Genomic DNA, 25,630 nt, shown 5'->3' on the forward strand with positions numbered 1-25,630 from the left:
TGGTCGGAAGTGTTTAAGGGAGGTTGCGGGGGATCGAGGTGGATGAGGAGAAGGACGGAAAGGAGGAGGAGGAGATAGATGAGGAGAAAAAAGTGGACGAGGAGGACGAGGATAACGAGGATTTCTGCACTGTGAGTATAACATTTTTATAATATTTCATGGCTATTGTAATTATATTTCATCTGAAATTTTTTACACTTGTCATGTTTACAATGAATTATTTAAACTCATTTCCCGCGCAAGTCCAAATTCCGTATCTATCAATGCGCTAATAAAATTTCTACAATGTTTTATAATTTTTCCATAATTTTCGTACAATGTGTCTATGCAAAAATTACATTAATGCTTACACAATATTTTTAATGTGTTCTAATACTGAAAACATTTATCAGTGATCGAGGTATAACCCGAGGTGGTTAGCCGTGGTCGTTAGAGGTGGTTGGCAGCGGTTGGAGGTGATCGGAGGTGGACGAGGAGGAGGACGAGGAAGACGAGGATTTGTGCTCGGTGAGTAAAACATTTTTATAATATTTGATGGCAATTGTAATTATATTTTATCAAAAATATTTCAAACTAGTCATGTTTACATTAAATTATTTCAATTCATTTTTCGCGCAAGCACATATTCAGTAGCTATGAATAAGCTCATATAATTTAATATATTATTAATTACTTAATTAATATTCTTATAATATTTGATGGCAATTGTAATTATGTTGTATCTGAAATTTTTCAAACTTATCATGCTTACATTAAATTATTTCAATTCATTTTTCGCGCAAGCACATATTCAGTAGCTATGAATAAGCTCATATAATTTATTATATTATTAATTAATTAATTAATATTCTTATAATATTTAATGACAATTGTCATTATATTTTATTTAAAATTTTTCAAACTTGTCACGTTTACAACAAATTATTTCAATTCATTTCTCGCGCAAGCACATGTTCAGTAGCTTCAAATGCGCTAATAAACTTGATTATATTATTAATTAATTAATTAATTATATTAATCCTTGAACAGTGTTTTTGATGTGTTCTTATACTAAAAATATTCATTACTATTCAAGGTATAACCCGAGGTAGTTCGCGGTGGTTGCGGGTGATCGAGGTGGGCGAGGAGGAGGACGAGGATGACGAGGACTTGTACACTGTGAGTATAACATTTTTATTATATTCATTAGAGTAGGAGTAGGATCAGGAGTAGGAGTAGTGGGAGTTGAAGTAGAAGTGGTAGAAGTCGGAGTAGGAATAAGAGTAGTCGTAGTAGTAGGAGTTGGAGTAGAGTAGGAGTAGAAGTAGATGTATGCGGGGAGGGGCGGGGAGGGGATATTATCATATCAAGTTATCAGTAATAAGCAATTGCGGGTAAAATATTAGCTTACTTTTGTAAGTATTTATGAATATAGCCTCTACGAATATTCATTGTTGGTATATAAGGTCTGGCAACGTACCTACTTTCTGTAAGAGATGTTGAAGATTTTCAACACAATTATGTTTCAGTTCTGTGCCCCACCTAGTGATCCACTAGTACATATCCTCCGACGTGACATCGCTCCGCTACGTACGAAGAAGAAAAGATTTATTAGGATGCAAATTGCTCCTCTCTTCTTGCCATTGTGCTTTCAGCCATTGTTGTGCTGTGTGTTTAAAATTTAGGACAGTATATAATATAGAATAACAGGTACAGCTACGAATACAGCACTACAATAAATCTTATAGAAATGAGCTCTCATTGAGATTTATCTGTATTTATAACTCGACGCGAGAAGGCAAAAATCAATGTAATGCCATCTGTAAGGTAATTGGACTCGTATTTGCACTACGAGAACTCGTTGGGCATTTTGCGGTGAAATTTGAAAAATTGTTGTACAAGAAATTAAATAACTATAAAAATGGATAAAAAATATTATCTCTAATAGTGAATGTAGCTAATACAGCTTGAACCGTATATTGATTATGTTAATGATCTATTGTGACAAGATCGGAATTAGATAAGCTCTCTAAATACTCTTTTCTAGTCTATTAATTTATATCATGTATATGTAAATGTATATTTCTTCAGTTTGTACAATCATTGCACTAGGATTACCCTTGCCATGTTTTATGGTGCGCTTGTGTAATTTGTATATTATTAACCTTACGTTTCACTCCATTTGCGACAAGTTGTTAGTGTTTACATTTCTTGGCAATTATTTATGTACATGTATGTGTATATATATATACGTATACTTATGCATGTGTATATAAATATATACACATATTTAAAACTAGACTTTTACAATAAACACAGAGGTCTTAGTATATTCACATACGGATTTCTGTGTATAGGTGTACTTGAACTAAAATATCCTTACCTCTAATACGGATTTCTTCGTAATTCGCATTTGTTTTTGTAACCCAATGTCCTACGTATAATGGCAAAAATCGAGATCCAACTTAACTGAGTCTCAAAGCCCAGTTGACATAAAAGCAGCTGTTTGATAGAAATTATAGTTTGTAGTTTACACAGCCCATTGCATGATATTTCATTATAAATACATATGTTTCAATGTATTTAGGAATAATTTATCAAATGTACAGAGGTCATGTGCAAATAATAAATGAATTCGACCGCAGTTTGATGTATTCATTGGAGCTTTAACAATAAATTTAAGCTTTGTTACTTCTTTTATTTTATTATGGATAATCAAAAACATTTCCGACTATTCGTGCTGTGGAAGCATGGGGATTAAACCAAATGTAGCAAAAGATTAGAAACAGTGTATGTAGAGTACGGGTATTTTTCTAATAATGCAAACACGTGCCGCTAGCTTAGTTTTGACATATCTAGAATACCACGCCTTGCGAATTAGCTTTCCAGACAGAGATGAATGATGAATTTTAAGGACTGCATTATCGTTGTTGAATACTCTATGCTTCATGGGAAAAGAAAATCTGTAACGATAAAATTGATGCACCGGATCGTCGTCGACTTTAACTTTCGAAATGTCCTACCATTTCCGAACACCTCCAACCATCCTATCTACCTATATTACTAGATTAGCTATGATATGAAAAGAGAAGTATTTTTCATTTCGAAATGGGATTTTATTCGACGCGCCCTCGATGTATTCCATAACATTAGTATTCATAATTATTCCAACAACTTTTCATTTGCTCTCTCGATCTTGAATTTTCATAGGCATAGAATCGAAACGCTGTTTTAGCTGGTCGCAAGTGAAGCATCTGCGTTGGGTGGAGGAGCAGAATTGTTTTTCGAAAAGTATTCGGATGGAAAAAAATTCAGAGTAACTGTAATACATCACGGATACGCTAATTTTGAACGAGATGAAATGGATGCTTCGTATATGAGACAGTATTTAACGCTGCGTAGTGGTTTAAAGACCTAGAAAGGTGATAGGGAGAGAAAGAACGACGCTTCTTAACACTTCGAGTGTATTTTAACACACATTTGAAAGATACGAGCGAAATTTTTCATCATCCAACTGTCGCAGAACGGCAGCGTTATTAGCCGACCCGTTCACTGAAGAATATATCTGCAGTCAACGGCTGACCATCGAAGGGACTGGTCGCTTGAGTCTGGAATCGGCAGGAGAGATAAAGTGTGTATTTCTTGTATGAAACGTGAAAACTAAAATCATTATACATCATATCATATCATCATACATCATACATCATACATCATACATCGTACATCGTACATCATACATCATACATCGTACATCATACATCATACATCATCATACGTAGTATTACAGTTCGAAACCAAAGTTTGAATTTTCGGATGTTCGGAAAGTGACGTCACCAATCTAAAATCGGCTAGCCGAGTTCCTCAGTCGGGTAACAACCGCGCAGTAGAGCGGACGGATGAGAGTCGCGCTCCGCAAATTTCGAGTACCGGGTTCTCAACCTCACGGATCCCGCGCTTCGGGCCGCTACGTATTTCGAGTACCGGGTTCTCAACCTCCCGGATCCCGCGCTTCGGGTCCGCTACGCGGTGAAGCTCGACTTCCAGGATAAGCGCTCCGTGGTTCCTGGTTCATGTTTACAATAAATTATTTCAATTCGTTTTTCGCGCAAGCCGAAATTCAGTAACTGTCAGTCCGCTAATAAAATTTCTCGACTTCCAGGATAAGCGCTCCGTGGTTCCTGGTTCATGTTTACAATAAATTATTTCAATTCGTTTTTCGCGCAAGCCGAAATTCAGTAACTGTCAGTCCGCTAATAAAATTTCTCGACTTCCAGGATAAGCGCTCCGTGGTTCCTGGTTCATGTTTACAATAAATTATTTCAATTCGTTTTTCGCGCAAGCCGAAATTCAGTAACTGTCAGTCCGCTAATAAAATTTCTCGACTTCCAGGATAAGCGCTCCGTGGTTCCTGGTTCATGTTTACAATAAATTATTTCAATTCGTTTTTCGCGCAAGCCGAAATTCAGTAGCTGTCAGTCCGCTAATAAAATTTCTCGACTTCCAGGATAAGCGCTCCGTGGTTCCTGGTTCATGTTTACAATAAATTATTTCAATTCGTTTTTCGCGCAAGCCGAAATTCAGTAGCTGTCAGTCCGCTAATAAAATTTCTCGACTTCCAGGATAAGCGCTCCGTGGTTCCTGGTTCATGTTTACAATAAATTATTTCAATTCGTTTTTCGCGCAAGCCGAAATTCAGTAACTGTCAGTCCGCTAATAAAATTTCTCGACTTCCAGGATAAGCGCTCCGTGGTTCCTGGTTCATGTTTACAATAAATTATTTCAATTCGTTTTTCGCGCAGGCCGAAATTCAGTAACTGTCAGTCCGCTAATAAAATTTCTCGACTTCCAGGATAAGCGCTCCGTGGTTCCTGGTTCATGTTTACAATAAATTATTTCAATTCGTTTTTCGCGCAAGCCGAAATTCAGTAACTGTCAGTCCGCTAATAAAATTTCTCGACTTCCAGGATAAGCGCTCCGTGGTTCCTGGTTCATGTTTACAATAAATTATTTCAATTCGTTTTTCGCGCAAGCCGAAATTCAGTAGCTGTCAGTCCGCTAATAAAATTTCTCGACTTCCAGGATAAGCGCTCCGTGGTTCCTGGTTCATGTTTACAATAAATTATTTCAATTCGTTTTTCGCGCAAGCCGAAATTCAGTAGCTGTCAGTCCGCTAATAAAATTTCTCGACTTCCAGGATAAGCGCTCCGTGGTTCCTGGTTCATGTTTACAATAAATTATTTCAATTCGTTTTTCGCGCAAGCCGAAATTCAGTAGCTGTCAGTCCGCTAATAAAATTTCTCGACTTCCAGGATAAGCGCTCCGTGGTTCCTGGTTCATGTTTACAATAAATTATTTCAATTCGTTTTTCGCGCAAGCCGAAATTCAGTAGCTGTCAGTCCGCTAATAAAATTTCTCGACTTCCAGGATAAGCGCTCCGTGGTTCCTGGTTCATGTTTACAATAAATTATTTCAATTCGTTTTTCGCGCAAGCCGAAATTCAATAGCTGTCAGTACGCTAATAAAATTTCTATAACTTTATAATCTTCTCATAATCTTTTTGGTAAAATATGTCGATAAAAAAATTATATTAAACCTTACACATTATTTTTGATTTGTTCTCATGCTGAAAATATTTATTAGTATTCGAGGTATAACTCGAGGTGGTTGGCGGTGGTCGTTGGAGGTGGATGGGGGTGGTTGCGGGTAATCTCGGTGATTCAGGAGGAGGAGGACGAGGATTTGTGCTGGGTGAGTAAAACACTTTTATAACATTTGATGGCAATTGTAATTATATTTCATCTGAAATATTACAAACTTGTCACGTTTACAATAAATTATTTCAATTCATCTTTCGTGCAAGCACATATTCAGTAGCTATGAATAATCTTGTACAATTTATTATATTATTAATTAATTAATTAGTATTCTTATAATATTTAATGGCAATTGTAATTATATTTCATCTGAAATATTACAAACTTGTCACGTTTACAATAAATTATTTCAATTCATATTTCGTGCAAGCACATATTCAGTAGCTATGAATAATCTTGTACAATTCATTATAATATTAGATAATTGATTAATTACATTAATCCTTACACAATATTTTTGATGTGTTCCTATACTGAAAATATTCATTACTATTCCAGGTATTACCCGAGGTGGTCGGAGGTGGACGAGGAGGAGGACGAGCTGGACGAGGAGGAGGACCAGGTGGACGAGGAGGAGGACGAGGTGGCCGAGGAGGAGGCGGGGTGGGTCGTGGGAGAGGACCTCTCCTCTCCTCAGAGGAGGGGAGGGGGAGGGGCAGTGAAGGGGGAGAGGTGGGCGGGGAGGGGGAAGGGAAGGGAAGGGAAGGGAAGGGGGGAAGGGGAGGGGAGGGGAGGGTGGCGGGGCGGGGCCGGGAGGGGGAGGAGGAGGGGGAGGGAAGGGGGAGGGGGAGGGAGGGGGGGGAGGGAGGGAGGGAGGGAGGGAGGGCGGGCGGGCGGGAGGGAGGGAGGGAGGGCGGGCGGGAGGGAGGGAGGGAGGGAGGGAGAGAGAGAGAGTGGCGGACGGATGTCAATGCGAGCCCGTTAGAGTTAATAGAGCAGTACACCCCCCCCCCCTCCCCGCGCCCTCCCTCCCTCCCTCCCTCCCTCCCGCCCGCCCTCCCTCCCGCCCGCCCTCCCTCCCTCCCTCCCTCCCCCTTCCCTCCCCCTCCTCCTCCCCCTCCCGGCCCCGCCCCGCCACCCTCCCCTCCCCTCCCCTTCCCCCCTTCCCTTCCCTTCCCTTCCCTTCCCCCTCCCCGCCCACCTCTCCCCCTTCACTGCCCCTCCCCCTCCCCTCCTCTGAGGAGAGGAGAGGTCCTCTCCCACGACCCACCCCGCCTCCTCCTCGGCCACCTCGTCCTCCTCCTCGTCCACCTGGTCCTCCTCCTCGTCCAGCTCGTCCTCCTCCTCGTCCACCTCCGACCACCTCGGGTAATACCTGGAATAGTAATGAATATTTTCAGTATAGGAACACATCAAAAATATTGTGTAAGGATTAATGTAATTAATCAATTATCTAATATTATAATGAATTGTACAAGATTATTCATAGCTACTGAATATGTGCTTGCACGAAATATGAATTGAAATAATTTATTGTAAACGTGACAAGTTTGTAATATTTCAGATGAAATATAATTACAATTGCCATTAAATATTATAAGAATACTAATTAATTAATTAATAATATAATAAATTGTACAAGATTATTCATAGCTACTGAATATGTGCTTGCACGAAAGATGAATTGAAATAATTTATTGTAAACGTGACAAGTTTGTAATATTTCAGATGAAATATAATTACAATTGCCATCAAATGTTATAAAAGTGTTTTACTCACCCAGCACAAATCCTCGTCCTCCTCCTCCTGAATCACCGAGATTACCCGCAACCACCCCCATCCACCTCCAACGACCACCGCCAACCACCTCGAGTTATACCTCGAATACTAATAAATATTTTCAGCATGAGAACAAATCAAAAATAATGTGTAAGGTTTAATATAATTTTTTTATCGACATATTTTACCAAAAAGATTATGAGAAGATTATAAAGTTATAGAAATTTTATTAGCGTACTGACAGCTATTGAATTTCGGCTTGCGCGAAAAACGAATTGAAATAATTTATTGTAAACATGAACCAGGAACCACGGAGCGCTTATCCTGGAAGTCGAGAAATTTTATTAGCGGACTGACAGCTACTGAATTTCGGCTTGCGCGAAAAACGAATTGAAATAATTTATTGTAAACATGAACCAGGAACCACGGAGCGCTTATCCTGGAAGTCGAGAAATTTTATTAGCGGACTGACAGCTACTGAATTTCGGCTTGCGCGAAAAACGAATTGAAATAATTTATTGTAAACATGAACCAGGAACCACGGAGCGCTTATCCTGGAAGTCGAGAAATTTTATTAGCGGACTGACAGCTACTGAATTTCGGCTTGCGCGAAAAACGAATTGAAATAATTTATTGTAAACATGAACCAGGAACCACGGAGCGCTTATCCTGGAAGTCGAGAAATTTTATTAGCGGACTGACAGCTACTGAATTTCGGCTTGCGCGAAAAACGAATTGAAATAATTTATTGTAAACATGAACCAGGAACCACGGAGCGCTTATCCTGGAAGTCGAGAAATTTTATTAGCGGACTGACAGTTACTGAATTTCGGCTTGCGCGAAAAACGAATTGAAATAATTTATTGTAAACATGAACCAGGAACCACGGAGCGCTTATCCTGGAAGTCGAGAAATTTTATTAGCGGACTGACAGTTACTGAATTTCGGCCTGCGCGAAAAACGAATTGAAATAATTTATTGTAAACATGAACCAGGAACCACGGAGCGCTTATCCTGGAAGTCGAGAAATTTTATTAGCGGACTGACAGTTACTGAATTTCGGCTTGCGCGAAAAACGAATTGAAATAATTTATTGTAAACATGAACCAGGAACCACGGAGCGCTTATCCTGGAAGTCGAGAAATTTTATTAGCGGACTGACAGCTACTGAATTTCGGCTTGCGCGAAAAACGAATTGAAATAATTTATTGTAAACATGAACCAGGAACCACGGAGCGCTTATCCTGGAAGTCGAGAAATTTTATTAGCGGACTGACAGCTACTGAATTTCGGCTTGCGCGAAAAACGAATTGAAATAATTTATTGTAAACATGAACCAGGAACCACGGAGCGCTTATCCTGGAAGTCGAGAAATTTTATTAGCGGACTGACAGTTACTGAATTTCGGCTTGCGCGAAAAACGAATTGAAATAATTTATTGTAAACATGAACCAGGAACCACGGAGCGCTTATCCTGGAAGTCGAGAAATTTTATTAGCGGACTGACAGTTACTGAATTTCGGCTTGCGCGAAAAACGAATTGAAATAATTTATTGTAAACATGAACCAGGAACCACGGAGCGCTTATCCTGGAAGTCGAGAAATTTTATTAGCGGACTGACAGTTACTGAATTTCGGCTTGCGCGAAAAACGAATTGAAATAATTTATTGTAAACATGAACCAGGAACCACGGAGCGCTTATCCTGGAAGTCGAGCTTCACCGCGTAGCGGACCCGAAGCGCGGGATCCGGGAGGTTGAGAACCCGGTACTCGAAATACGTAGCGGCCCGAAGCGCGGGATCCGTGAGGTTGAGAACCCGGTACTCGAAATTTGCGGAGCGCGACTCTCATCCGTCCGCTCTACTGCGCGGTTGTTACCCGACTGAGGAACTCGGCTAGCCGATTTTAGATTGGTGACGTCACTTTCCGAACATCCGAAAATTCAAACTTTGGTTTCGAACTGTAATACTACGTATGATGATGTATGATGTATGATGTACGATGTATGATGTATGATGTACGATGTACGATGTATGATGTATGATGTATGATGTATGATGATATGATATGATGTATAATGATTTTAGTTTTCACGTTTCATACAAGAAATACACACTTTATCTCTCCTGCCGATTCCAGACTCAAGCGACCAGTCCCTTCGATGGTCAGCCGTTGACTGCAGATATATTCTTCAGTGAACGGGTCGGCTAATAACGCTGCCGTTCTGCGACAGTTGGATGATGAAAAATTTCGCTCGTATCTTTCAAATGTGTGTTAAAATACACTCGAAGTGTTAAGAAGCGTCGTTCTTTCTCTCCCTATCACCTTTCTAGGTCTTTAAACCACTACGCAGCGTTAAATACTGTCTCATATACGAAGCATCCATTTCATCTCGTTCAAAATTAGCGTATCCGTGATGTATTACAGTTACTCTGAATTTTTTTCCATCCGAATACTTTTCGAAAAACAATTCTGCTCCTCCACCCAACGCAGATGCTTCACTTGCGACCAGCTAAAACAGCGTTTCGATTCTATGCCTATGAAAATTCAAGATCGAGAGAGCAAATGAAAAGTTGTTGGAATAATTATGAATACTAATGTTATGGAATACATCGAGGGCGCGTCGAATAAAATCCCATTTCGAAATGAAAAATACTTCTCTTTTCATATCATAGCTAATCTAGTAATATAGGTAGATAGGATGGTTGGAGGTGTTCGGAAATGGTAGGACATTTCGAAAGTTAAAGTCGACGACGATCCGGTGCATCAATTTTATCGTTACAGATTTTCTTTTCCCATGAAGCATAGAGTATTCAACAACGATAATGCAGTCCTTAAAATTCATCATTCATCTCTGTCTGGAAAGCTAATTCGCAAGGCGTGGTATTCTAGATATGTCAAAACTAAGCTAGCGGCACGTGTTTGCATTATTAGAAAAATACCCGTACTCTACATACACTGTTTCTAATCTTTTGCTACATTTGGTTTAATCCCCATGCTTCCACAGCACGAATAGTCGGAAATGTTTTTGATTATCCATAATAAAATAAAAGAAGTAACAAAGCTTAAATTTATTGTTAAAGCTCCAATGAATACATCAAACTGCGGTCGAATTCATTTATTATTTGCACATGACCTCTGTACATTTGATAAATTATTCCTAAATACATTGAAACATATGTATTTATAATGAAATATCATGCAATGGGCTGTGTAAACTACAAACTATAATTTCTATCAAACAGCTGCTTTTATGTCAACTGGGCTTTGAGACTCAGTTAAGTTGGATCTCGATTTTTGCCATTATACGTAGGACATTGGGTTACAAAAACAAATGCGAATTACGAAGAAATCCGTATTAGAGGTAAGGATATTTTAGTTCAAGTACACCTATACACAGAAATCCGTATGTGAATATACTAAGACCTCTGTGTTTATTGTAAAAGTCTAGTTTTAAATATGTGTATATATTTATATACACATGCATAAGTATACGTATATATATATACACATACATGTACATAAATAATTGCCAAGAAATGTAAACACTAACAACTTGTCGCAAATGGAGTGAAACGTAAGGTTAATAATATACAAATTACACAAGCGCACCATAAAACATGGCAAGGGTAATCCTAGTGCAATGATTGTACAAACTGAAGAAATATACATTTACATATACATGATATAAATTAATAGACTAGAAAAGAGTATTTAGAGAGCTTATCTAATTCCGATCTTGTCACAATAGATCATTAACATAATCAATATACGGTTCAAGCTGTATTAGCTACATTCACTATTAGAGATAATATTTTTTATCCATTTTTATAGTTATTTAATTTCTTGTACAACAATTTTTCAAATTTCACCGCAAAATGCCCAACGAGTTCTCGTAGTGCAAATACGAGTCCAATTACCTTACAGATGGCATTACATTGATTTTTGCCTTCTCGCGTCGAGTTATAAATACAGATAAATCTCAATGAGAGCTCATTTCTATAAGATTTATTGTAGTGCTGTATTCGTAGCTGTACCTGTTATTCTATATTATATACTGTCCTAAATTTTAAACACACAGCACAACAATGGCTGAAAGCACAATGGCAAGAAGAGAGGAGCAATTTGCATCCTAATAAATCTTTTCTTCTTCGTACGTAGCGGAGCGATGTCACGTCGGAGGATATGTACTAGTGGATCACTAGGTGGGGCACAGAACTGAAACATAATTGTGTTGAAAATCTTCAACATCTCTTACAGAAAGTAGGTACGTTGCCAGACCTTATATACCAACAATGAATATTCGTAGAGGCTATATTCATAAATACTTACAAAAGTAAGCTAATATTTTACCCGCAATTGCTTATTACTGATAACTTGATATGATAATATCCCCTCCCCGCCCCTCCCCGCATACATCTACTTCTACTCCTACTCTACTCCAACTCCTACTACTACGACTACTCTTATTCCTACTCCGACTTCTACCACTTCTACTTCAACTCCCACTACTCCTACTCCTGATCCTACTCCTACTCTAATGAATATAATAAAAATGTTATACTCACAGTGTACAAGTCCTCGTCATCCTCGTCCTCCTCCTCGCCCACCTCGATCACCCGCAACCACCGCGAACTACCTCGGGTTATACCTTGAATAGTAATGAATATTTTTAGTATAAGAACACATCAAAAACACTGTTCAAGGATTAATATAATTAATTAATTAATTAATAATATAATCAAGTTTATTAGCGCATTTGAAGCTACTGAACATGTGCTTGCGCGAGAAATGAATTGAAATAATTTGTTGTAAACGTGACAAGTTTGAAAAATTTTAAATAAAATATAATGACAATTGTCATTAAATATTATAAGAATATTAATTAATTAATTAATAATATAATAAATTATATGAGCTTATTCATAGCTACTGAATATGTGCTTGCGCGAAAAATGAATTGAAATAATTTAATGTAAGCATGATAAGTTTGAAAAATTTCAGATACAACATAATTACAATTGCCATCAAATATTATAAGAATATTAATTAAGTAATTAATAATATATTAAATTATATGAGCTTATTCATAGCTACTGAATATGTGCTTGCGCGAAAAATGAATTGAAATAATTTAATGTAAACATGACTAGTTTGAAATATTTTTGATAAAATATAATTACAATTGCCATCAAATATTATAAAAATGTTTTACTCACCGAGCACAAATCCTCGTCTTCCTCGTCCTCCTCCTCGTCCACCTCCGATCACCTCCAACCGCTGCCAACCACCTCTAACGACCACGGCTAACCACCTCGGGTTATACCTCGATCACTGATAAATGTTTTCAGTATTAGAACACATTAAAAATATTGTGTAAGCATTAATGTAATTTTTGCATAGACACATTGTACGAAAATTATGGAAAAATTATAAAACATTGTAGAAATTTTATTAGCGCATTGATAGATACGGAATTTGGACTTGCGCGGGAAATGAGTTTAAATAATTCATTGTAAACATGACAAGTGTAAAAAATTTCAGATGAAATATAATTACAATAGCCATGAAATATTATAAAAATGTTATACTCACAGTGCAGAAATCCTCGTTATCCTCGTCCTCCTCGTCCACTTTTTTCTCCTCATCTATCTCCTCCTCCTCCTTTCCGTCCTTCTCCTCATCCACCTCGATCCCCCGCAACCTCCCTTAAACACTTCCGACCACCTCCAACCACCTCGGGTCATACCTCGAATACTAATAAATAATTTCAGTATTACAACACGTGGAAAATATTGTCTGAGGATCAATATATTTTTTTCATATACAGGTTTGACTAAGAAGATTATGAGAAAATTATAAGAAATTATAGAAATTTCTCTAGCGCATTGATAGCTACGAAATGTGGGCTTCCGCGAAAAATGGATTGAAATAATTTACTGTAAACATGACAAGTTTGAAAAATTTCAAGATGAAATATAATTACAATTGCCATTAAATATCATAAAAATGTTATGCTCACCGTGCACAAATAGTAACATAGCTTTTTCTTATTGGTTGACACGAAAATAGTTGATTATAATTATTAATTTTGTACTATTATAGCATACAAATGGTTAAAAGCTGAAAGCAATCAATAATTATATAGCTAAATTTCAAGTAACACCGAAAAAAGGTCAATAATGAAATCAGATAATGGAGAAAAACTATCTTTCATGTCGGTTCAAAGAGGAAACCGGATTCTTCAAATGCTGCCATATGAAAAATCGGTAAAAGTACATATATTTTTTTTTTTTATCAATCAAATACGATAAGTTCCAAGCGAAACGTTGATTGTCGGCTATTTTTTTTATAGGGAGATAACTAACGAAGCTTTTTAAAATTTCGAGTGTAGTTCAACTCACATTTGGACAGTACAAGAAAAATTTATTTACCATCAATTGTCGCAAAATGGCGAAGTCATTAGTTGGTCATTGAAGCACCTCGTCGCTGGAATCTCGAATTGGCCGGAAAGATGGAGTGCGTAATTTTTGTCTGAAACGTAAAAACTAAAATTACTTCGAATTGACATATATTTTCATCATCGATGAACTAAGAAACTCATAAAATACGTTAAATCACATTCATATTCGTTCAGAAGAAAAAAATCGTTAAGTTTTACCTTTTAGCTCGACAATTAACACGAGATCACTGCCTTTTGGGTTATTTTGGTACATCGATAATAGAATGGTGCGCGAATTAAAAATAACAAGTTTTAAAACACTCGCTCGCTAAAGCTCGCTCGTGGTCGGATGCCTAGTGTAACTGATTTTTCTGCTCGTGCGTTCGCTTACTCGTTGTCAGTGTTTTAACACATAACACAGTTGTAGGGGAGACTGGGATACGATGACTCCCCAAAAAATTCTGGTATTGGCTTCACAGTATACAGAATGAACACCGTCTTTGTGCATGTGACGTAAACCGAATCTGCTCGTAAGATTTTTTCTATGTAATACTACAAATCACGTTTACAGATGCATGTAAGTATAACGTATTGTGATTTTATGATAATAAATTTCCACAAAAAATACCACAGAACAACCAGCTAAGTGCTAACAGATCTGATACACTAACCACAGCAATTTTAGCTCTAATTGAACGACGTTATTGTCATCTATTCCTATGTACCTATATAATGCCAAACACTCACCAATTGCAATTTGTTGGTCCTGGTCGCTCGGTTTTTTCCGATTCGAAGTGTTATCTGAAACATGCATTTTGGTTTGATGGTACAAAACATGACGTTTTCAATAATCAAACTTGTAAAATTGAAAATTAGTCCGGAAGGTCAAAAGTCACCAGGTCAAGAACCTGGACAGTCAGAACTACGTAGCGCTTGTCCTGGAAGTCGAGTTTCAACAGGTACTGGACCTGGAGCGCAGAAACTACGGAGCACTTGTCCTGAAAGTCGAGTTTCACCAGGTAGCGGACCTGGAGCATGGAAACTACCGCGCGCTTCTCCTGGAACTCGAGTAGCACCAGGCAGCGGACCTGGAGCACAGAAACTACCGAGCGCTACTCCTGGAACTCGAGTTGCGCCACGAAACGGACCCGGAGCGCAGAATCCAGGAGGTAAAGAACCCGGTACTCGAAATCTGCGGAGCGCGATTCTCGTACGTCCTCTCTACCGCGCGGTTGTTTCCAGACTGAGGAATTCGGCTAGCTGATCACTATAGATTGAAGACGTCAAGAGAAAAAAAATGTTGACTTTCTGAACATCCGAACATCCAAACTTTGGTTTCGAACTTCAATACTATGTATGATGTATGATGTATGACGTATGATGATAAGATATGATGTATAATGATTTTAGTTCTTACATTTCGGACAAGAAATACGCACTTTATCTTCCTTGCCGATTCCAGACTCAATCGGCTAGGCCCATCGATGGTCAGCTGTTGACTAAAGATATATTCTTTAGTCAACGGGTCAGCTAATAACGCTGCCGTTCTGCGACAGTTGTAAATCATGACGTGATATGACGTCATTCTGACATCAGTTTGACATAATTGTGTTCACTGGGTTTTTCCTGAAACTCTTCAAAATGTACTACCTGTTCATCATCTACATGAACTGCTAATCTGTATATAGCGTGAGACTGTTTGTTCATCGGATATTCATATAGACGATGCATTGCCTCAGGTGGACAAACATATCGCGTCGATATATATTTGTCTCTTATATCCTTGAAATATCATACTAAACCTCACAAGGATTCACACCATAAACAATAGAAGTTGCAAAAGCTATAGAAAATACACCAGAATTCCAGTAATTATTTTGTTGCTGAATTTTTTCGAACACGACGCGTATATTATCGTCAGGCAACAATTTATGTAAACATATCTTATGGTGATCGTGCAATACTCTCTTATTAGCACAATCATATACGTGTAATACTTCAGTATCGTTATAAACACAAATCCAATGCCTCAATGATCTCGGGCTATGAAACGATATTTGAATGCATGCTTCGTTTTCCGGAGCGCTTCGAATTGATCCCAGAATTTGTACCAATAAAATACTCTGCATGATTGTATGCACAGCATTTACAAAACCATATACATGCCATGATTTCCATGTATTTTATTTCAGAATTTTGAATTGTTTTTTGTAATCGCACAGGATCTTGAACGCAAGCAGATCTTTTTTAGCGTAGATTCTATCACGACTTCCAAAACTTGAGTGATTAACCGGATAATATGAAATAAGCACAAATCTTCGCTTTGACCGCGTTAAATCATGTACGACAATCCGCAATCTACTGAATATTTTTTAATAAAAGACATAACAGCTTAATTCATCGATGTGACTTTCAATATATTGCATGGCAACCCATGAGCAAATGGGCCACTATTTTTACGCTTCTCAATTTGTAACTGAACAAAAGCAGGATCTTTACTGTGTTTACAACACAACACTCATTCGTCTATGCGGCATATTACCTACTCACCAACATAAATCTCAGTTTCCATATTTATAGACAGATTGTTTCTGAAACGTAGATGTTGCTTTGGTATGACACAATATTCACGAATGAGATTTTAGCGGATCGATTTAATTGACTGATTGTAAATATATATTTCCGTTACCTTAACGTAAGTATAGCAGCTCTGCTGTGCTCTGCGGAGTTCACTGGTCAACTGAAACTGGGCCTGGTGATATTTGGAAAACATGGTATGATGGAAAAGATGGGTCATAGATCGCGTACTACGTACAATAAGGATTATTACACAACTTTACTACGCTTCTAAGCATAGGTCATTAGAACGCCTTCTTTCTCCTTTCCTGTAAAGAATTTTCAACGACTTCTTAAACAACAACAATAATTTGAACAAAACATGAAGACTGTAATAATTTACTACCATACGCAAAATAATATCAGTTTTTACAAACGAAGCTCGCTCGGGGTCGGATGCCTAGTTAGCTGGTTTTGTTCTCGTGCGCTCGCTGCGCTCGCTTACTCGTTATCAGTGTTTTGCCAGATGATACGATATTTTCCAGATACCTCACGCCCTCGCTGCTTGAGGATTGTTCAACGAGTAATAAATGTTAGTCCGCTCGTCTCAGAAGTCGAGTTTTACCAGGTAGCGGACCTCGAGTGCAGTAACTACGGAGCGCTTGTCCTGGAAGTCGAGTTTCACCACGTAGCGTACCTGGAGCGAAAAAACTACGGAGCGCTTGTCCTGGAAATCAGGTTTCACCAAGTAGCGGACCTGGAGTGCAGGAATCACGGAGCGCTTGTCCTGGAAGTCGAGTTTCACCAGGTAGCGGACCCGGAGCGCAGGATCCAGGAGGTAGAGAACCCGGTACTCGAAATCTGCGGAGCGCGATTCTCATAGGTCCGCTTTACTGCGCGGTTGTTTCCAGACTGAGAAATTCGGCTAGCTGATTTTCGTATATATAGATCGATGACGTCAAGAGGAAAAAAATTTTGGGTGACGTCACTTTCTGAACATCCGAACATCCGACATCCAAACTTTGGTTTCCAACTTCAATACTATGTATGATATGATGCATGATGTATGATGTATGATGTATGATGACAATGATATGATGTCTAATGATTTTAGTTATCACATTTCAAACAAAAAATACGTACTTTATCTTTCCTGCGGATTCCAGACTCAAGCGGCTAGGCCCTTCGATGGTCAAAATTTTTGCTCGTACCTTTCAAATGTGTGTTAAATACACTCGAAGTTTTAAGAAGCTTCGTTCTATCTCTCCCGATCAAAAAAAAAATTGCCGACAATCACCTTTTTAGGTCTTTAAAGCAGGACACTGCGTTAAATACTGTCTCATATACGGAGCATCCATTTCATCTCGATCAAAATTAGCGCATCCGTGATGTATTACAGTTACTCTGAATTTTTTTCTCATACGAACACTTTTCGAAAAACGATTCTGCTTCTCTACCAAACGTAGATACTTCAATTGCGACTAGCTAAAACAGCGTTTCGATTCTATGCCTACGAAAATTCAAGATCGAGAGAGCAAATGAAAAGTTGTTGGAATAATTATGAATATTAATGGCGGTTTTTGGCGCGATTTTACAAGGCCACAAGGACCCAAGCTGGATTATGACAATCTGAGTTGGCAACACTGTTTGAACTGCGTGCAAATGGCCGCCGTTGCAGGCAAACGTCAAAATAATACGAACGGAAATATTCAAGGTAAAATAACGACTACCAGAATTTTAAGGTCAAGGTATTTTTATTGCCATCGGGAGTAAAAAATTTAGCGTAATCGTGTTGCACTCGCGCTGTATCCGGAATATGTCAACTTCGCGTACTTGAGCACTCTAATCTGGCTTAACCTAAATCTTTCATATTGAGAAATGAATAATCAGTTATGGATTAACGATTAACTCTGACTTGACGACGATGTAAAATAACACTCATAAATCACCTAATACTATAACTACCCTGTGATCAAAGACACGTGTATTCGAACGCTGCTTTAAACTCCCGAAAAATTGGACAACATACGTATTAGTTTTTTTATTGTCCAGGGCTACTTGATGTTTCCATGGATGCGTGGACAAATACTGGAAGCCTGGAGTAGCAGACGGAGCTCTCGAGAAGCCGGGAGGCGCTCCTCGGCTCTCTCTTCTGCGGACCCAGGAAATCCCTCTAGAAATTCAGGTGTTACAATGTTTGTGTCACCACAGTCAATCCCTGAGAGTTTCTCAGTTAACATTATCAGGTTTGCATTTCATTACCTATAAAAAAAACCATTCGACCATGCACTCTCGTACTATGAAGTTATGAAAAAGTGTACTCTACTTCCTTTCAGTTTAAAAACAATATTCTGAAAATCAGTGAAAAGCCACCATGTGCGTACAAGTTGCCATTATTTCTATTATCGCTTTATATTACATTTGAAAGAGAATAATATTTAACAAATACTAAATGAGAAAATAGATAGAATGTAATAAAAACAAATGTGAATTTAAATTTTCATAACCCTCTGCCGTACTTTGACGAATCTGACTCATGATACATATTTCGTATCAAACATGAAGATCACGAGTCAGACACGTAGACTGAAGATTAGGCTCATATTGCAGCTGTTTTCAGCATCACTCTAGCCTATTTAGCGCGCATCGTCTCATATTGCTTGGGCTCAGATCTTGCCGAACTAAATGGTACGGCGAGGGGTTAATATCCATTTTCTCAATTGCCCTGGCGATTTTGAATAGGATTTTCACAGTTATATAGAATTAAGTATCAGAAAATATTGTATATAATAATATCATTACTCAGGTTAAAGATATTAAACATTTAACTAGTTACTACATTATTGTGTAGAGAAGTTTTGGTGGTTGTATTATAAAGTTCACCAATTTTAAATGTCGAGCAGAATAACCGCTATGTTTAATGTACCCAAATTTGAGAGATTACTTAGGTACATTCGTCATGTTCAAGAATGAAGGAACAGATCGTAATCACCACAATAATATTTTCAGTTTGGAGGGCCATGTGTTTGGCATCAACATCAAGCCAGACTTTACTATAGAAAAAATTAAAGCAGTCGCAACTAAACACTTTTATGGACAAGACACATCAAAGCCTTCATCATGCTTTAGATTAGTTCATGCAACAAAACTAAAATCGTTATCTGATGAAAAAAAAGCAGAGGAAGAGGGCATTGAAAAGTTTGGTGAGTATCGCAAAACTTGGAAGTAAATTGAATAGGATATTGCTAAAGACGTAAAAAAAACGTGTGCAACAGAAGTGATACTTCTGCAATTTATGTAAGTGATTCACCATGGCTTCAACAACTCGGTAACAGAGAGAGGAGACTGAGGATAGGTAATCCTGTGCGTAGTTTGCGTTTCATAACAGTGCTTTATATAGTGGTACGTGTCAAAACATTACGTTTCATAGCAGCACGTTTCATTGCAGTGCGTTTCAAAACATCGCGTTTTACAACATTCTGTTATTATCCCTGCTAAAGAAGTTTCACTTCAATAGCAAAATCGAATTTTGGAAAATGATTGAGGCTGGTTCAATGTCAGTTTCCTTCGATGATTTCTGGTGATTTTTTGTTTCAGATGAGTTGCTGATGGTTGAGATCCATCCAGTTATAATAAAAGAAAATCTAACAGAAGAGATTCTAAAAGGACCCAGTGAGGAGGTGATAGCTCGAATCACGGCAGGACTTCCAATTAAAAACCCATCACGACCTGCGCCCAGTGCCGATTGCCCAGCTGATGTAAATATTTCATAATGATAAAATATGAGTTTTGTAGTATTGTTTTATTCTTAGAAAACTATGTTTTATTAGAAAGATTTTGAAAAGTTTATCGAGGTAAGAAAGTGTGCTAATAATTATTAGGCTAATGATAAATATTGAGTAAAATACAATGATTAAACGCACAACATGGACAGTTTCAGAATGAAATAAGAAAGATTCTCATCACACTAGTCCAAACTTCTGCAAAGATTTTAAATCATAGTCCTGAAGCAGCTAAAATTTATGAAGTAATTAGGGAAAGATGGGAGACCAGATGCAAACCGCCAAATGATCCCAAGTCTGTTAAATATCTCATGGATATGGGCTTCTCGGAGAAGAAAGTATTGAAAGCTCTACGACTCAGGAAGTAAGTAACATTAGCATCATTGCATGAATGTGCAAATTTCTTTTCCTTACTTGTTTATTCATCATTGGTAAGGATGAATACTTCTGAAGCACTTGAGTGGCTCATAGAGCATGGAGATGATCCAGATGAAGAAGATTTTGAGCTACCATCGTTAGACGCGAGCCTAGATGTGGATACAGGAGGACCTAGTTCCTCAGGAACTTCGGGCAGAAGGAGAAGTCTCAAGGAAGCATGTGTCGATTTATTCAAAGGAGGTAATGTTGCAGTTTAGCTAACTTGCTCAACTTACGACTGCTTTATGGCATGTACTCTTACCGCATAGGCAAGTTGAGTTTAATACGTTCCTCTTTACCGAAAATTCGCTCTGATTAAGTCTCGAGGCGATAATTTATTCAGAATATGAATATTGTCCTCAACTCAATGCTGGGTAATTATTGAACAGGTAGTCAGAGTTCCAAGAGAGAGCCAAACTTGATTAACGTCGTCGCTCTGCTGTTAGAGTCTTTTCGTCAGTTCAAAAAACTCGATTTCAAACCAAACACGAGGGTGATATCCTCACTTCAAGAGATGGGGTTTGAGGAGAAGAAAATCATAGAAGCACTGAAAGTCACTGGAAATAATCAACCAAATGCAGTACGTTGCTAGATTTTCTATTCTACTATATTACTGAGTATTTTAAGATTTTTATCAATTCTTGTTTAACCTAAAACATTCGAGAAAAATTAGTAACAAATATTATTGACACTCAACTTCAATTTCATAACGATTAAAACATAGAAAATGATCATTGGCATAATTGTGATTTTTTTTTTGTGTGTCAACACCAAAATGAGTTTTAAATTCACATTAAATGTCAAAGCAAAAGCAGATTTTTTACCATCGATGTCAAATTCTTCAAGAGTTGTTTATATTTTCAGTGCGAATGGCTCTTAGGTGAGAGACGCCCTAGCTTAGAAGATTTGGACGAAGGCCTGGACCCTGACGGGCCAATTTATAAAGCAATTATGTCAAACCCTCACATACAGCTCAGTCTCACCAGTCCAAAAATGTTACTAGGTGAGTCAAAAAACAAACGACGTTTTCTATGAGATTATATTCGAGAGTTACTGAATGCCAAATACTTGAGAATAAAATTTACACCTTTCAGCATACTTATCGATGCTAGAGAGTCCAATGTCAGCGAATATCTGGATAAATGACCCAGAAGCTTCACCAGTGTTGAGCCAAATTTTCAAAACCTACCATGCGGAAAAACATGCTATTCACATGAATCGTTTTGTTGAGAGCTAACAGTAGCAGAGTATAGAAACTGTTTCAGAATCACAGAAAAAAAATGAAAAAAAAAAAAATTATAATGCCTAGTACAAATTTAAAAATTTTTAAATATAATTCATGATACGTTGAAGATAAGTTACTGTTATTAACTGCCTGGCATGTTAAAGTTCATTCTAGTCAATATTAAAACAAAATATAAATTATCGTTAAAGTATTTATGCTATTCGTTCGTTACTTACTCAGTAGCAAATAGTGATATGTAATAGTAAAAAAGGTACTATCATTGTGAGGAAAGTATATAAAGTGCTTGATATTTATTCCTAACGATATTTAACGAATTTTACATGTAATAATTGCTACTATTACGCATATGAAATGGTATACAAACTATTATGTATACTCGCGTACACCAACAAATATATTTTTATATTAAAATGGGCCTTCAAGATCTAGTTTATATACCTATTTCAATTCAAAATGGCATGCATAATTTTAAACTATTTTTTTCGAGCGAAGTTCAATGTCGAAAGAAAACTTTGTTAAACGCTGAAGCAAATAAACTCTGTCTGAAATCATTAGCATTTACTCAGTTCCCGGAAGTGCATATGCATACCTACTTGTGCCCTATCTTTCAGCTACGACGAATCATTTTACGGAAAATTTGTTATTGGCAATTCTACATACTTCATTGTGAGTCGGTGTACATTCGATCAAACTACGTGCAAGGAACATGTTGCAAAATATAAATTTGTTAAAAACGTCCATAATACACACCGGAAGTGGACGTTTTGAATTCAACAGTTTTTCTTCACAATTTGAATTGCCATATCGACCATGTTATCAATGTTTCCGAGATTTTTTTTCCACTTTGGTCTCTTCTTTTTTCCCAAAACGCTGTTCCAATTTATTTTACTTCTCATCATTAAACTTTTACTATTGATAATTCCTGGTACAATATCAACATCTTTGGAACCTGTGTCACTTATTATATTGACCACCGAACTTGTATCCACTGTGTCCATCGAATCCAACTGCCACGGTAGTATTCCAATTGGACAACTTCCCCAATCAACACTTTTTTCTACGAAAAATAAATTTGTTTTACAGTTAACTGAACGAAATATGCCATTTTTCCTATAGTTAGATATTCTTCTGGTGGTTGGGTTTAAACTGAAATACTAATTCGTAGTTGATAAAATAACTGTACCTTTTTCAAGTATCCAGTTTGAATTTCTGGTTGTTAGATCTGCTATTTTAATATTATCTTCGAAATTGAACTGTTCCAATCGCTCATCACTTCTGATATTTTCATTGATATGATCTTCAAACAATGCAGTAAAATCATTGATGGTTTTGACATTTTCGTTACCAACTAATTCAGTCTGGTCTTCAATATTTTGCCCTGCTGTATAAATACTGATAAAATGAATAAGATTTTCCCTGACGTCATCCCTTATGCTGGGTGTTATCAGTTCCAAAAGTGGTTCAACGAAATGATTAGAAAATTTGCTATTCAGATTAGAAATGATTGTTCTAACAAAATCTATATCAGTCAAGAAACTGGGAATTTCACCTAAGACATTTAGCCATAAAATATCTCTAAGTTCGGGAAAGTTTCTATCAACTTCGTCTCGAACTTTGAGAGACAATATGGTTGACGAAGTTCTCCTCCTTTTGTTTTCTCCGACATGTTCCAACCTATGTTTGATTTTGTGAGCTAATTTTATTTTGCACAGACTAGACACTATATATTTCATCCACAAAGATGCAATAAGATGCTTTTGCTCATTCTCTGTCTCATCATTTATCAGTTCCAATAGCCGCAGTATTAGTTTTTGTAAAATTTCCTTCTCATGTAACATTGTTATAAACTCTTGCCAAAAATTGATGAAACGTGATGGAAGACAGTTACAGTTTTCAGTATCTGAACTTGATTTCTTTCTCCTCCCAAATATCTCAAGAAATTCTTCGCTTGGAAGGAATGCTTCCCCTCCAAGTAGAACATTCAATATAATTTCGTCTTTATCTGGTGGAAATTTGTTTTTGCTCAAATATTTAGATATTTGACACAAAAGATTGCTTTGTTCTGCTACCAGTTCGTGTTTCTCATCATCACAGGGATCAGTGTCATTTCGAGTTTCTGTATTGACGTCAATATCGGTGTATTCTGTATTTTCGTTGTTTGGCAAGTTCAAAGCATATGCTCGTAAATTACTCAACGTTTCTCTAACAATAAAAAGAATAACAAATAGAACATATTTCACTTTATATCTAATGAAATCTATAGTCACCAATTATTCCTGTAAACTTATTCTCTTACCTTAACTGTGCATCAGGTATGTCTTTTATCGAGGTGTAACCAGCATGGATATATAAACCAACTGCGATCCACAATTCAATTAAATCCGTTAACGTCTGTGCTTCTTCTGGCTCATTCTCTTCTTCCGCTTGTTTAGTAATGTTATCTTCCATAGCTTTCAATTCTGTTGCCCAATATTCTTCCTTCAAAATGTAAAACAGAATCAAAATAAAAATTCCTTTCATTAGCTGAAGACTGGGGAACCTGCACTCAGAGAATACTGTTTCTGCAAGGCGAATCCACCATTAGAGTTATGTGACAAATGAATTTCATAATCATAACTGAACGTTCTTCTAAAAAGCCGGATAGAAAATGGTTAAATTCGTTCAATGTTTTCCAAAACTTCCACAACTAAATTGCCACATTTTTCAACAATTTGAATCAGTTTCAAGCAGTTTGAGACTGTAAAAATATGTTGACGTATTATTATAAACTAGGTAGATTATAAATGTTGTTTTTTTACAAAATTAATTTGCACATATACCTAGGGGAAGTATTTCTAAATTTCACATTCCCAATCCTAAGTTTATAACTTTTTTTTTTTAATTTTAGGCAAGTACTGACATGGATTTCATAGTGTTCTTCCTTTCTTTGTATGACAATATGCAAAAAATTTAACTTACATGTAGCCATTCGAGTAGTATATTTGTAGCTATACGCAATACATCGAGTGATGGTAATTCATGGCCGTGTGCAGCATCGTGTCGTATGTTGACAATCCATCGTGGAATATTAAGCTGTTTAGCTATTTGAAAAAGGGAAGATTGCTTAGTTTCGCCGATGTTGGTTATGTGATTAAGGAACCTCATGATCGTTGTTGAGTACATCAGGCAGAGATCATTCTCATAATAAGCCGGTAAATCTCCTTTGTCAATCTTTGGGGTGATTTCCCTGTCTCTGAGGCAGACTTGCATAATAGCCAGCGTGCATTCGACGCCAACTGGCAATTTCGGAAGCCTCGCTTTCCATACCAGTAGCCTCTTGTAGCCTTTAATCTGCTCAACCGTATCGTTGGAATAAATTTGTTCGTACACGTCGTGCCACTCGGTGCTGAAAAGTACAACTGGGGGTTATGTTATGTTGACAGCGAGTTCAATTCGGAAAGGACACTTGAAGGCTAATTAATTTCAAACCGTTCCGACGAATGGACTAAAGTCCAGTTTTTCGAAAGGACACGATTTGCTAGTGATCATTACTTACAGCGAAAACCATGGCACTTGCTTCCGATGATCCCGCTTGAACGCCATTTACAAATGTTTAGCATGATGCGTGGTCACGCATGGCATGTGGAAAGACGAAAATGACCTCTTATTTCTCTCTTTAATGACGCATGCGCAGTACTTTAATCCGCAGCCAGAGATATGAACAAAAGAGATAAAAGGTAATTACGCCCATATCTCCGGTTCTGATCAAGTCATTGCAATGTTCTTTTTTTTTAATTAAATTATATGTATCGAAAGAGTAATCAGAAACTTGAAAAATATCTGAATAATTTGAAA

The 25,630-nt window shown here is 37.4% G+C and overlaps 2 protein-coding genes and 1 long non-coding RNA gene across 7 annotated transcripts; 2 read left to right on the plus strand and 1 right to left on the minus strand.

The window, feature by feature from the left end:
* The first annotated feature begins 7 nt into the window (after positions 1 to 7).
* LOC124212195 (uncharacterized) lies at positions 8 to 2,616 on the plus strand. The gene is made up of 4 exons (XR_006881606.2): positions 8 to 131; positions 393 to 507; positions 1,076 to 1,158; positions 1,509 to 2,616. It is a non-coding gene; the product is annotated as an uncharacterized lncRNA (long non-coding RNA).
* A 7,847-nt stretch (positions 2,617 to 10,463) lies between these two features.
* LOC124211665 (uncharacterized) lies at positions 10,464 to 25,441 on the minus strand. 4 transcript variants are annotated; one of them, XR_011176350.1, is made up of 12 exons: positions 25,332 to 25,441; positions 24,755 to 25,181; positions 24,093 to 24,274; positions 22,980 to 23,998; positions 22,547 to 22,853; positions 18,381 to 18,524; positions 14,543 to 14,596; positions 13,788 to 13,887; positions 12,949 to 13,110; positions 12,573 to 12,687; positions 11,922 to 12,004; positions 10,464 to 11,571 (listed from the first exon to the last, which is right to left on the minus strand). XR_011176350.1 is itself a non-coding variant. In XM_046610975.2 (6 exons), the coding sequence occupies exons 1-5, from the start codon at positions 25,376 to 25,378 to the stop codon at positions 22,567 to 22,569; spliced, it is 1,962 nt and encodes a 653-aa protein (XP_046466931.1). In that variant the 5' UTR covers positions 25,379 to 25,441; the 3' UTR covers positions 21,016 to 21,735; positions 22,547 to 22,566. The 4 variants fall into 4 exon arrangements, 3 of the variants coding, with proteins under 3 accessions (XP_046466931.1, XP_046466933.1, XP_046466930.1); XM_046610975.2 differs by lacking the exons at positions 10,464 to 11,571; positions 11,922 to 12,004; positions 12,573 to 12,687; ... (2 more) ...; positions 14,543 to 14,596; positions 18,381 to 18,524 and adding an exon at positions 21,016 to 21,735; XM_046610977.2 differs by lacking the exons at positions 10,464 to 11,571; positions 11,922 to 12,004; positions 12,573 to 12,687; ... (2 more) ...; positions 14,543 to 14,596; positions 18,381 to 18,524 and having other exon boundaries at positions 21,785 to 22,853; positions 22,980 to 23,177; positions 23,346 to 23,998.
* Positions 14,673 to 22,350, plus strand: Kpc2 (Kip1 ubiquitination-promoting complex subunit 2). Of its 2 annotated transcripts, none has more exons than XM_069133407.1 (9): positions 14,673 to 14,964; positions 18,404 to 18,597; positions 19,361 to 19,554; positions 19,949 to 20,109; positions 20,286 to 20,497; positions 20,570 to 20,751; positions 20,940 to 21,130; positions 21,415 to 21,553; positions 21,645 to 22,350. In XM_069133407.1, the coding sequence occupies exons 2-9, from the start codon at positions 18,413 to 18,415 to the stop codon at positions 21,785 to 21,787; spliced, it is 1,407 nt and encodes a 468-aa protein (XP_068989508.1). In that variant the 5' UTR covers positions 14,673 to 14,964; positions 18,404 to 18,412; the 3' UTR covers positions 21,788 to 22,350. The 2 variants fall into 2 exon arrangements, with proteins under 2 accessions (XP_068989508.1, XP_046466934.1); XM_046610978.2 differs by lacking the exon at positions 14,673 to 14,964 and adding an exon at positions 17,950 to 18,065.
* Positions 25,442 to 25,630: the final 189 nt, after the last annotated feature.

This window comes from Neodiprion pinetum, chromosome 2, assembly GCF_021155775.2.
Source record: "Neodiprion pinetum isolate iyNeoPine1 chromosome 2, iyNeoPine1.2, whole genome shotgun sequence".
NCBI lineage: Eukaryota > Metazoa > Arthropoda > Insecta > Hymenoptera > Diprionidae > Neodiprion > Neodiprion pinetum.